At 39.1% G+C, this 14342-nt stretch overlaps 1 protein-coding gene across 1 annotated transcript; it reads left to right on the forward strand.

Annotated features, from left to right (window-relative positions):
- The first annotated feature begins 4706 nt into the window (after positions 1-4706).
- On the forward strand, positions 4707-10109 carry LOC103708422 (Nucleotide/sugar transporter family protein). The gene is made up of 8 exons (XM_008793344.4): positions 4707-4902; positions 4979-5127; positions 6107-6291; positions 6471-6538; positions 6687-6819; positions 7614-7775; positions 8678-8950; positions 9804-10109. The coding sequence occupies exons 2-8, from the start codon at positions 5007-5009 to the stop codon at positions 9927-9929; spliced, it is 1068 nt and encodes a 355-aa protein (XP_008791566.1). The 5' UTR covers positions 4707-4902; positions 4979-5006; the 3' UTR covers positions 9930-10109.
- Positions 10110-14342: the final 4233 nt, after the last annotated feature.

Below are 14342 nucleotides of genomic sequence, written 5' to 3' on the forward strand. Positions count from 1 at the left end.
AAGAGGACGAGCGCCACCTTCCGCGGGGCGGCGAACCTGCACAAAGCCTCACTGGTGAGGGTTCCGGTGAGGGTCCTTCGCGTTCAAGTTAGAGTGGAGTTTTGTAGGCCTATCCAAAAAAAGAGTCCCTTCGGAATTACCTGACCGAGCTATTTATAGCCTTAGTGGAGTGGTCCGGGTGACGGAGGTACTGTCAGTCCCCATCATGAGGGGGTATGGTTCTGAACCAGATGATGTGCAGCCCATATGGGCAGGTGACGTGCGGTACAGCCCGTTCTCAAGAACAGTAGGGCGTTGACAGTCACAGTAGGGTATGACTGGAGTAGTCACGGTGCCGTTTGACTGCTATTAGTCGGTTATGGAGGCATGACGCGGTAGTGTGGTGGAGTACGGCCGCGTAGGTGGGCATGGGCTCGTACGCTGGTGCGGTCGCTGACGAGGCCGAATTCGTTAAGTAGTCATGTCATACGTTTGACGATGTCGGCCTGGCAGATACTGAGAGTAGCTCGGTTTCGTGGGCTCCGGGGTGTGCTCGGAGGTGCGCCTCGAGCTCGAAGATCTGAGCGTACCGCTGGAGGTTTGGCGTCCCGAACTTGGTCGGGACGCGTCGGTGTTTGTCTAGAGGCACCTCGAACTTGGTTGGCAAGTGTTCGGAGTTGGTAAAGCTTCCGGCGAAAGTCGAGATGAAGATTCATCCGATTGTTGTTGGTGTTTACTGAGCCGAAACTGGGCGGCCTTTTAGCTGTGGGCTGGATGACACATTTTTCCCTCTATTATATATAATAGCGTTGATTTTGCATGATGTGTTTGATGATTGTGAACACCCCTGAAGGAGTATTCTTAAAGAAAAATGATTTTAGAATCTCTTAGTTTTGGAAAAATAATGACCATGCAGCCGATTGTTGTTTGATTTTATTTTGAGATACGGTTGTGGTGGAGGCTTATGTTGGGGATGTATCCATATTTTTGGCTCTAGGACTGGAAACAACTTTTAAATTAATAAAAAGAAAAAAGAAAATTTCTATTCTATAAGGATCGATATAAACATTAACAATTTTGAATTATGCTAGTTTTTTCTGACATTTTTTTTTTATTTTTTTGATATATCGCCGCCTGATATTTGACGGATATGAATATAGCAAACAAAATCAGAAAATAAAATACTATACAAAAGCATTAGCACGGTCCTGTGGTCTATTCCGAAGAAACTTGTAGAGTGATGAACCGCGAAGAAAGCAATTCAGTCTGTAGCACCATTCATTTTTCGATATACATGTATGACTCGATAGGAGTTAAACTCTTCCGGTGCTTTGCAAATGTCGTGGGGCAACAGACATCTTTGAAAATGCCAAAATGGTTGCAATTATGATTTTTTGATTCTTTTCCCGCTGCTTTTCGCTTGTCAGCAATTTAGTTTCATGCCACCTTCCATGATGATTCCATTCATGATCCTGTCAGCAGATTCCCTCAATCGACGAATTAAAACGTGTTTCATATGCCGTGCGACCCCTCGAATGCTTCTTTCAGCACAATGGCGGCAAGGCCAGCCATCCCAATTATCAAGGCCCACTCCAAGCAGAATCAACCTTACAGCATGTTGGACTAAAAGAACCGCTCAAAGCCCAACACTAACCGGCCCATCAAATTGAAAATGCCGAAGTGCTGGCCTCGCTGCTATGATTTAGGAAAATGCTTGAAGTCGCAAGCCAGATCACTGCTCAGTTCGATCACTGGATGATGTGGAATTCGCTGATTACTTCGATGGCACCTCACGAACCCAGACTGCCACATTAACCCTGTGAACTAAGCAGTGATCGGTAGCAGTGCTCTTGCGGATTACCACAACTAAATTACATGATTACAACGACTCTGAATAAAGTTCTAAAACACTACTCCATGACATCGGCAGACTCTAAGATGAGTATGGTCTCTCTCGGACTACACATATTTACTGAAAGGCGAATAGCATTGCTAATTGGATAGCCTTTTTTATGGCTCACCATTCTGGAGGCTTCACCTGAATAGACTATGTGTCGGTGTTTTATTTTTTATATTATTTTTTTTTCTGATTTTTTTTATTGCATTCACATCCGTTGTGCGTAAGCCACCGTTGTACCAAAAAAAAAAACAAATCCAAATGTTAACAGGGAAATTTTCAGTCCCTTGTATTCCGATGGACGGCTGATAACTTTGGCATCCAATGCATCAATTTCTCACTAAAATGTACAAAACCGATGACCCATAGAAGATACGTTACCGGTTCATACACTGGCCCAGATATTGACACTCCACTGACTGAAAGTGATAGGCCGCTCAAGAGATCACTTGGCTCTTTTAATTGGCATCGTCAAGTGTGCCATTAAATTAAGCAAAGCGACTTTTCTTGGTGATTCCTCCAAGTTCAGTAGTTAAAACTCTATGTAGCTGCCTGCAGCAGGGTGGTTCAGCCCTGTTCAGAAGCCGCAGTCGTCGAAGACCAGGCCTACTCTGTGAAAAAGTATTTGTCCAGGAATATGGACATACAACAATCCCTTCCAACCCCTCCCCCCACCCCCAAAAACCAGAAGAAAAAAAAAAGGAAATCCAAAAAGGAGAAGAAAAATTGATGTCCAATCAATTTGTTTAAATAAAAAAACCAGAAGAGAGTTTTTTATCTGCAAAATTAAAAGAATAAATAAAGCACAGGAATTTGTTTTCTTCTCTCCAAATTTCTTCCTTTTCCAGGTATACGCAGGGAAACTCAATTGATTTCTAAGGAATACTGAGATGGAAAAAGGCAGTTTTGGTAGGAGAGCTCCTTTCAGAGAAAGTGAGTTCTAAGCTTCACCAAACGCCCACATAATTTTGCCTGGCTGTTGGCCCATTGCCTTTGCTTGCGTTCACAGAAAGTTCAAGCTACATCGACCAGTCCACCTTCTAAGCTTGCATGGAAAGGAACATATTTCTTAAACCTCTTACACTTTTTAAAGTCAAGTCACCAATCTCACAGTCCTTCGGAACTAATTGCCCTTCTCTATGCCTCTCTATTTCTTTAACCTTTCTGGTAAAAGCTTGCATGAAAAATCCATCTGACGATGTGAAGGTTCTTTCAATTGGTTTTTTTACATAAAAGAACAAAATTATCCATCAACTAGTCAAGATTACCTAACCCAGTTGATCAAATCAACCCAATACTCTAAATCTATAGGATTAAATAATTTAAAATGGGTAGAGTATCACAGTCAAAAGTTCGTCGAGGGTTAAATTCACCGTGGAGAAGAAAACTTTGTCCACTTTCGTGAGCTAATTATACGTTTTGAGAGTTACGTTTGAGACATGATGCCTTTCTGCATTTACCATGGACTATTCCAAGGGGCATTTGCTCCAAAATCGCATGATAGAAAGCTATAAAACAATTCCAAAAACCATTTTTAGGGTATTGTGGCAATGGCTCCGTTTTAAATTCTTTGGATGCTTTTGTTTCTATTACCAACTAATATACTCCAACCTATATTTATGATGAATTAAATACACATACTATTAATATTCAATATATATATATATATATATATATATATATATAGGGTTTTATGGTAATTGCTCCGTTTTAAATTCTTTGGATGCTTTTGTTTTTATTACCAACTAATATACTCCAACCTATATTTATGATGAATTAAATATACATACTATTAATATTCAATATATATATATATAGGGTTTTGTGGTAATTGCTCCGTTTTAAATTCTTTGGATGCTTTTGCTTCTATTACCAACTAATATACTCCAACCTATATTTATGATGAATTAAATATACATACTATTAATATTCAATATATATATATATATATATATATATATATATATATATATATATATATATATATATATATATATATATATATATATATATTGTTGAAAACGAATGATTCATATATTTTCAGTACGGATACAATAATAAGTTTCGGAGCGCTCTAAGCAATTTTCCTTTCTCGATCCATAGAGTACTTTCGGAGTGACTGGCCACATAAGAGGCCATCCAGTGTACAGCCCCGTTAGTCTCTCTAAATACATACTTAACCTGAAAGTTCAACAAATATATTTGTTCACTCATAAATTAGAATATATCCATAAGTGTAAGGACAAAAGTGTTCAAAAAATATTAAAATTAGTTTTTTAAAGGAAAAAAAAAAAAGAAAGATACATTTAACATTCAAAACAAAAGCAAAATGTCATTATTTTTTTCTGTATTTACCAAGATTGATTAATATTCAAGTATGCGTTCCAAGTGGGTCCCACATACTCTTGTGATCTTGCCAAATTATATGGAGAACTTTCGAGTCCCCATCTTCAGCTTGCAATTTGAGCGGCTACGCTTGCATATTTGGTGGGACCAACATCAGGATCAAGTAGATGGACGGTCAGAGATTTTCCCAATCGTCCGCAACAATTTACCCGCGCCGCGCAGTGGCCCACATCAGGTCCACCAAAACTATCATCGATCGCTCGGATAAACGGACGGCCCAAAACCGCCCCCCGGTTAACCGTCCTCTTAAGTTTTTGGCGGTACATTCTCCCCCGGGCGCACTTAATTCAGTAGGGGTAAAATTGTACCTTGGAATTGAAAGGATGACGACCGCGTTGTTTGCTTGCCGTCGCCGTCTGCGTTCTCCCTTCCCCCCACCAACCCCGGGGCGGAAATCCGTAACGGCGTCAAGCCTCCGGAGATCGAAAATAAAAAGGGCGCATTCGCTCCTCCATTATATTAGAGAGCAGCGCTGAGCCGCCCTGCCCTTCTCGCTCCCTTCCTCCCTCCCTTCCCAATCCCTCCTGATCGCAGGCGATATCGTCCGTCCGTCTCACCGGAGGCTGCTCGAGCTTTAGAACGCCGGACGGGAGAGAGGAAGAGGATCTCGCAATATTAGGGTAATTTTTATTTGGTTAAATAAGAGTTTTTGTTTCATTTTTATGGATAAATGACGACCGTGTTGTTCGCTTGCAGCCATTCGGATTAGCGTAGACCGGAGGAGATGTCGGAGCGGTCAGGCTTTCAGCTGGGTGTGATTGGGTCGCTTGCTCTCTCAGTTGCATCCTCTGTTGCCATTGTCATCTGCAACAAGGCTCTCATTAGCTCCCTCGGCTTCCCTTTTGGTTCGCCTCTCTCTCTCTCTCTCTCTCTGTTGCTGTCATTTTCCAATTCTATATGTTTGCGAATAATAGAGCTACCCGGGCCATGTACAAATTGTAATTTTTTCTTTTTTTTAATAAACAAAGTCCGGATGAAGAATAGCCGAACTCGAGTAGACTGGATTATTGTGGAGTTCATAATGTCGAGTCTGAAACTTGGCCTTAATCTGACATGAATTAGGACTGGTCAGGGTGATACTTGTTACGTGAATGACTTTGATCTAAGGTTTCGGTAAGGCGATGATTTCCCATCCAAAACTGAGTTAGCGTTCGTAATGGAAATAACAGCTAGCCTCATGTGTGCAAGTGGGCTGGTGGTCCCAAACAAGCAAAACCCAAGTAAGCAACCAAACATAGACCCGGCCATCCTTGAAGTCAAGGCAGGTCTGTCAGGCCAAGACAGGGTCTCGGATCAAGACTCGACTCCCAACAGATTTGACTTGAATCTTGTAAATTTGAACTAGTCCGACTGAATATGATCCAAAAAAAACAAAAACTCTCTTAAAAACTTAGGACCCACTTGGTTTGCACGAAAAATTTTCTCTTACTGGAATGGAATGTTTTTTCTGAGAAGTTGATGCATGGGTATATGATGCATGAAAAAGTAGTTTTTGCATGGAAATTGGACTTTTTCATATCCCATATAGGTTTTTTTTATTATTATTATTCTCATAGGGAAGCTACTTTTCTATCTCTCGTTTTTGAAAACTCCAACTAAATATGAAGTCTTTCTTGATTTTTTCGTTGACCACACTTTCTTTCTCCTCTTCCCATGAACCAAACGAGTCCTTAGATTAACCTAAAAGGAGACCTAACGTTGCCACCAAGTCGAGGGTCATAAATCTTTGAATCAAATTTGCACCTGGAGACTAGTTTGCCATGGCATAATAACTGGAGACTAGTTTCACTGCTCTAATTTCGGTGTGGATTTGAATCTGGGCAGCGACGACCTTGACAAGCTGGCATTTGATGGTTACCTTCTGCACGCTCCATGTTGCACAGCGCCTACAGTTCTTCGAGCCCAAGTACATTGATGGAAGGACGGTGGTCCTCTTTGGCTTGCTTAATGGCACCTCCATTGGCTTCCTCAACCTTAGCCTTGGCTTCAACTCCATCGGATTCTACCAGGCTAGTGCTGCTGCTACTACCTCATCTTCACATCCCATAACCATCATCATCTTATAAATCTAGTTAAATGATAATAGTTGCCTCATTCTAAATATTTCAATTTTTTTCTATATATATTTTTTTCTAACAAATATATGCAATGTTAATATAATCAATATTATGTGTTGATATGTATGCAGATGACTAAACTCGCCATCATACCCTTCACAGTGCTGCTAGAGACTATCTTCCTAAAGAAAAAATTCAGGTCGTACAAACCACCAGTGGATATTACTCCACTTCTCATCTTGTCTTTTTGATTTCTTTTTCATTCCTGAAGCGTATCTAGTAGAGCAAAACTCCTTGCAAATAAGGCAATTAATTCAAAGTTCATCATGAATTGCTCTCTCTTGCAGCCAGAGTATCAAGCTCTCACTTCTGGTCTTGCTCATTGGAGTTGCCATTGCATCTATCACCGATCTCAAGCTCAATCTTCTTGGCTCCGTTCTTTCCCTTCTTGCCATTGCTACTACATGTGTTGGCCAAATTGTATCCTGCATTGAGTTCCTATTTGGGTGCTAGTAACTAAGGACTCGTTTGGTTCACTATTTTTTTTTTTCTCACTGAAATATTTTTTTTGGAAAGCTGATTCTTGGAAATATGATGCCTGAAAAAATAGTTTTGGCATATTTTGTTGACCATGAAAAAGTGGTACATTTCAGAGTGGCTTATGCTTGGTTGAGAATCTACTTTTTTGGGAAAGTCGTGAGAAATATCTATTATATTGTTAATAAAGGGAAAGACCTTATGTATTGATTTTGATGGCTTGAGGGTAGTTTTGAAAAGGAAAAAAAAATAATTTTCAACCTGCGGAAAAGTAGCTTTTTTATGTTCCTCATTAGTTTTTCTTTCGCATGAAACATGAGAATCTTATTTTTATGGGAATACTACTTTTCCATCTTTTTTTTTTTTTTAAATCTTCAACCAAACAGGAGGTCTTTCTTCGTTTTTTCGTTGACCACACTTTCTCTCCTTTTTCTGCGAACCAAACGAGTCCTAAGCATGCTGAGTAACTCAAGTTGCACATGGTAGAACCATAGCTACTCTGCTTGCTTTCACTAGAGCTACGGTTGGCTTAATTCTTAATGGATATATACCTCACTTTGTGCCCTGTTACTGTGGTTCAACCTATTGGCAATGGGCTGGGTTGCAGCTTTTTTTATTCATTTTAGCCATGTAAATTTGTGCGTGATTCTTTCACATGGAAAATTGGTATGGTATCTCATTATCACAACGTGTGATGATGTTAGCATGCTTTCCTTAACCCTTAATTTGAACAAAAGATGACAAACACAATACAGAAGAGATTGAAGGTCTCCTCCACGCAGCTCCTTTACCAGTCCTCACCCTACCAGGCGGCTATCTTGTTTGTCACTGGCCCTTTTGTGGACCGGTTGCTAACCGAGCGCAGTGTTTTTGCCTTCAGCTATACTCCTGTGGTTTTGGTATGTTATCATTACCTCCAACCTTGTATTTTGTGCATTGCATGTCAATACGTGCATGCACCCTCTTGTTCATTATGTGCATAAGAATGCTTATATGATGGTGATTATATGTACATGCATACATTCGGATAGGTCTCATGTATGCGAATCAAATGGCTCAAGCATACATGTCTCCATATTGATTTGTTCATGCCATTTCTTAATTAGATTTAGTTATGATTTTTCTATGCTGATTTGTTAATCTTATGCCCTACTTTTGCAAAGTGCTTAATATTTTATAAATTCACATGGCGTGGCAACTCATGAGTCTATATTTGAACGCATCAGATATAAGTAACATTTATAGCATTGCTTATATAATTTTTTGAACAATCATCCAATATTTAAGCAAGATGGTGGCGAACAACTGCTCGTTTAATTGAAGTATAACTATGCAGCCCTTTTCCTCAAGAGAACTTCTTGCTTTGGCATCTCCACTAATATTGAATTTAGTTAAATGAAGTCTTCAGAATAAGGGGGGAAACTTTGCATTGCAAGTGAAATGGGATACTGGATGTTTTGCTTAAATATTAGTTCATATTTAAGCGACCTAGGGCAATTAGTTCATATTTTGCAGTGAGAAATCATAATCCTACACATCTTTGATGAATCACTGAATTTTCCAAAGTGCCAACTGTACAGTGTTGGGAATTATGTGAATTACTGTATCACCTGTATCATCTGATGAGTAAATTACTGTAATAGTATAGTGGTTTTAAGATAATACTCTCCAATGCTTAGGTCAGTTCGATATCATTACTAATATGCAAATCGTTAATCATGTGACATCATCATGTTAATGCCACCATGTATGCATTTTTGAATAGCCCATACAGCTGAAATTTCTGGTGAACCGTCTTTAGGGGTTCATCATCCTATCTTGCTTGATCGCGGTGTCTGTAAACTTCAGCACGTTCTTGGTGATTGGGACGACATCTCCGGTGACATACCAAGTGCTCGGCCACCTTAAAACATGTCTCGTCCTCTCCTTTGGCTACATCCTGTTGCATGACCCCTTCACTGCAAGGAACATTGTAGGCATCCTTATTGCAATCTTTGGCATGGCTCTGTACTCATACTTCTGTGTACGTGAGACCAAGAAGAAATTGGCCAATGATGTCTTGCCTATCTCGCAGGTTTGATTCATCTCATATATCTCACCTTTATTATAATGAATCATATATCTTACTAGTGTTAGCTCCCTGATTCAGTTATTCATAGTTGTAGCTTCTCGAAATTTTCTATTTTCACTAGAGGTGGGGTGCAAACGAGCCAAGTGGAGCCCAGCAGTGGGCTACTAATATGGTTTGGCTCGCTATATAGCAGGTCTGTATAAGCTTGGCTAAAATTTCAGCTGGCTCAGCTCCTTTATGAGCCAAGCTCTAGAATCAGTAGAATGTGGTTAAGCTCGGCTAATTTCCTAGTTGACACAAGCTTAAACGATCCATCATCGAGCTAATTCCGAGCTGTTCATAAACAGCTCGGATTTTTTGCAGCCTCAATTTTCCACAAATAACTTGATCTATTCTTAATCAGGAGAAGCTAGAGTGAGACAAACCTACTCTACCTTTTTGTGAATTGTAGAAGTATGTCCTCATGTTTCATTAACAGAAGTTTGAAACAGAAGTGGGAAAAGTTACTACAGATTATGCTTTTATTTTTGTAGAAAGCAAAAATGACCATAAGATAGTAGAGAAGGAATATTTGAAAGCAAGAGAGACATAACTTGAGTGCATGGAAACTTATCTTAAAAATTATAATTCCATGAATCTGAATATAATCTTTTGGCCACGAGAAACCAAATTGGTGCACTGTCTATTTAGGTTTTTTTTTTAAAAAAAGAATTCTTTATCAGTCAACAGTGGCTGATCAATCATAAGACCAGAAATAACTTTTTTTTTTTCAGCACAAGGTGTTTGAGTCTTAGAATTCACGACACCCATACTCACATTCTTTTATTACCTTTATACTCTTTTGGTGTTACTGTAGATGGCGGACAAGGAGAGCACGCCTCTTTTGGCTACCAAAAGTTTGGGGCATCATCAAGATAAAGCTGGCAACGAGACTAAAAAAGCTGACGGGATTCCTGCAGCTGCCAAGAACTCTCTTGCATAGTTACTCTCGAACAAAAAAAAAAAAAAAAAATCTCTTGCATGGTGAAGTTTTTGTTCTAGCGGGCAGTAGGAATCGGAAACCTTCCAATGTTTTGGAATGGTGTTTCATACCATTCTTGTCAATTGAGCGTACATCATTTGTATTCTTTAATAATCTCTAAATCTTTTCTTCTTTAGCTCATCCAACGTGACTACAATCTAACAAGAGAGCTAGATTTCACAACGGTACTCTTAACAACCCATTTGGCCGAATAATAAAACAAAAAACTATCACTAGAAGAGAAACTACATTTATTGAATGATTTCATCAATATTTTTTCAAAAAGAGAGATATTTTAATACCACTTGGCTGGTTGTAAACATCATAGTCCTGTAATGAATGCATGGAGCAACATTATCTCACCATGTTCCAGTAATGATGCTTACACTTCAGAAGCTTCTTTGCCTACACTGTTAGAGGACATAATTTATGATGGACATACAATGCTACATAAACACCATATGAAATAAAAAAAAAAAAAAACTTCATCATTAGGTATGTTCTTTCACTTCTCTTCAAGCACCCTAAAATTCTAAACTCTAATCGTGTCTCTTTTCAAATTTAAATATAAATTGTTAGGTTTCTAGTATATGCTCATGGCCAATTAAAAGATGAAGCATACCACGGCTCACATTATATCCAACATAAATAAGGATGGATGTTGTAGCTTTCATGCGAAAGGAGGATTTATCTTCCGAATCCACTGTTGGATTGTACAATGATTCCTTTGAGATTTGTGTAGATAAATGAATTGGGAAGTTGGACCCGCTAAGTTAGGCACGAAATTGAAATCTAAGCCAATTTGTAATAGAGATACGACATAACTAGTTCGGGACTGACCGAAACCGGCCAGAATAATTTTAGTCGATATTTGATTAAAAAATACAAAAACAAAAACAAAGATGCTAAAGACTTGACCCAAAATCAGGTTTGGCCTTCTACATCGAAGCTAATTTCCTTCGGGACCCGGTCATGCCGAGCCACTTAGGAGCTAAATAATTGCAAAAATCTTACAAGATAACAAAGTGGTTCCACTTTTAGGAACTCAATAATCAAAAGGGTGTTATATTATATATAAGCAAGTAGGTGGCTGTTGATGGGTAAAGCCCAACAAGCGATCATATAAAATCCCTCGAAAGATGCGACATTTTTGTCTCTTGTTTCCAACAACGTAAATTTCCTCCCTCCCGACAATTGACACTATGAATGTTCGTCGTAGCCTTATTTTCATAGAGATGACCTAACTATTATTTTAATCAATATTTTAAGACAAGTCCTGGAGCCTAATCATCAGTTTTCTGTAGCATAAACACGAGAAAACCTGGAAGTTCGCAACGAACAAAGTTACAAAAGATGATGAAGAGATGGGCTGTGGACCTTGTGGTGTTGATGATGAGGTTCCGTGCATGCACTCAATTTATCCGTAGGAGACCTTATGAGGGCAACTAGCTTCATATATATATATATATATATATATATATATGAACCTCGAGGGGCGATGTTGCAGACTTGCATCATTAAACTATGAAGGGGAATCCCGCGACCCGGCCATTGTAGCTTGTATTCAATCAAGATTTTTCCATCATACATAATTATAACACAAAAACAAAACAATATCTTCAGCATCAAGAACCCACCCCGTAGATGTTGGACCATTTTCTTCGTCTAGTCGACAAACCATCCAAACTGGCACTACAAAAAAAAGAAGCAAAGCCGACTCTTGAATGCCGACGCTAGAAAAAAGCGTCGCCAAATTTTGCCGCAATTTGAAAGAACCAACGACTCTTACAAGCATCGTCGTAGTCCTCAAACAAAAGTGTTGCTGGAAAGCGTGGAAACTGAACCTAGGACGATGTTTTTATTAATTTTACTTTTTTTAAATATTAATGTGACTGTTTTTTTTAGAGAGATATAGAAAAGAGCTATAACTCTTATTTCGGAGCGCGTCGGAGAGTTATCATCATTCGACGCAGCCAGTCCCGTCGAAGCTCAGATCTATGCCGAATTGATGGGCCCAGAACGTTATGGTCGAGTGAGGGGTTATAGCGTTGGAGTTACACCCACTCAGTTGTCTGCAGTGAGCTGATATACCCAAGATGCCGGACAAGGTACTAGCACTGCAGAGGTTTGTAGTCTGAAGACAGAGATGGCACAGATAAAGCAGTCATATGAGACAAAGATAGAGGAGATGAGGCAGAGTCATATGACCGATATGGCGGAGTTGAAGCAAAGCCAAGAATTGAAGATACAATCTTTGCAGAATCAGCTTGACCATATTTCATCTTTTTTGCAGAGATTTGCCTCTCCGGTAAATAACTAAATCTATATGAATATTTTACGTAATTGTAATGTATTCTTGTATGAGCATGATAACTTTCGTATTCTTAGTTTCTAAAGTGTCTTTTTTTTTTCTTGTAGGTTACTGATACTTCATCTACTCGTAGAGATGATGATGCCAACGACCCTTGATACATCGTAGATTGTTTATTTAGGAATTTGATATGTATGTTTTTAATATTTTTGAAGTACAATATAATCAAATATGATAATATGAACATTTCGAATGAAAAGTTCTTGTTTGTGGCGTGCATTTTGTTATCTATGTGATTTAGTGTATTTGTTTTGTTGGAATCTAATATATACAGTATTAAAAATAGCTTTTATTATTTTTTAAAAAAAATCACTATTACCGATGCTTTTAAACGTTGACAATAGCAAATGGTACAGAAAACTGGCACGCCTTTATCGACGCTTTAAAGCGTCGAGCAATGTCGAAGATAGACCAACGCTTTTAAAACAAACATATGGTCTTAAGCGTCAGTTGACTCCAAGTAAAACGACGCTTAAAAGCGTCAGCATGGATTCCATTTTTGGCCGACGCTTTTTGGAAGCATCGGCGCAAACTATGCCCACCCCCACCTGCCCGACGTTTTACCCACACTTTTGGGAGCATCGGCAGAGATCCTACCGACGCTTTAACAAAACGCCGGAATATATCAATTTTTTTTGTAGTGTGATCATATTACATGCCTCTAGTGGATAACTAAAAGAATAATATAAAAATAAATGATATATTCAATTAACTGATAGGAACGATGTGAAAATAAAAAAATTATATTTTATATGACATGCACTACATGGCCGAGCATATTACCAGCACAGCTGTTCATTCCATGAGCTTTATTCATCGAGCATTCATCTCGGCACATCATTGCATGAACAAGCAGTTATGATGGGCAGCATCTACGGCCATGATATAATTTCTCCACAAAATGCGGATGAAGAACATATGTCAACCGGCTGAGAGATTCGTGCAAAAGATTGATGGCATATGAAAGATGTCAAAGGCACGGAGGAGTGACAAAATGCGAACCTTGGGGGCGGTCACGCACCCAAAAATTGGAAAAGCCCGAGTTTGATATTAGCATGGCTGGAGTGACAAAATGCGAACCTTGGGGGCGGTCACGCACCCAAAAATTGGAAAAGCCCGTGTTTGATATTAGCATGGCTGGGCTATTAAAATCGCTATTTGTTTCAAAAACTTAAGCTAATAGGATGAAGTAGATTTATTTACATATTTTATATTTTTTATGCTCTTTCTCTCATATACAGGCCGGACTTTTTTTTTAATGAGTGAGCTCAACATGTGAAATTTTTTAATAATGGAGTTAAAGAGTGTGGAGATAGAGTTCGAACTCAGAACTTCTATTCTGATATCATGTTAAAAAGCTTAAGCTAATAAAATTAGATAAATTTATTTATATATTTTATATTTTTTTTATATGAGCCATGATATGGCAGAAAAATGCAGAGGCGAGACTACGCCAACCAGGGACTACCGGATGGGGGTCCGATTCCATGGCTGCGACCGACCACTTTGGCTTTCAGCGACCGCACCGAAAGACCAGCAGCCCCTCCTCCTCCCTGTTTCCCACCGAGCCTGAGGGCCCAGTCAACTCAGAGGCCTTTCCTTCCTATTCGTATGGTAACCGTAAAACCTGTCAGTTGTTTCACTTTACTTTACAGATAATAAATGATATAATTTTAGAATAATTCCTCAGCAGCTTGGATCCTCTCCGGAGAGTGGGACCCAGGATGGACAAGTTTACAAAATTACCCTGGAAAGATGAGATAGCTAATTTGATCTTACCCAAACTACCCCTCTAGTATGGACGCAGGGGGGGCGAAGCTGTTTTTTTTTCTTCTTTTTTTTTTCTTCTTCTTTTTTTTTTCTTTTCTGGTAAATGAGGCTCGCGGCCAATGAGGAGGTCGGATCTCATCTTAAATGTCTGGTTTGATCTACAATAAGCAGATGAACCAAATTCTAAGTTGGAATAATATTAATTATTTTTCCAATACATATAAGTTCTGTTC

This window comes from Phoenix dactylifera, chromosome 3 (assembly GCF_051530095.1).
Source record: "Phoenix dactylifera cultivar Ajwa chromosome 3, Ajwa_hap1_PhDact_Kaust_v1.1, whole genome shotgun sequence".
NCBI classification, from domain to species: Eukaryota; Viridiplantae; Streptophyta; class Magnoliopsida; order Arecales; family Arecaceae; genus Phoenix; species Phoenix dactylifera.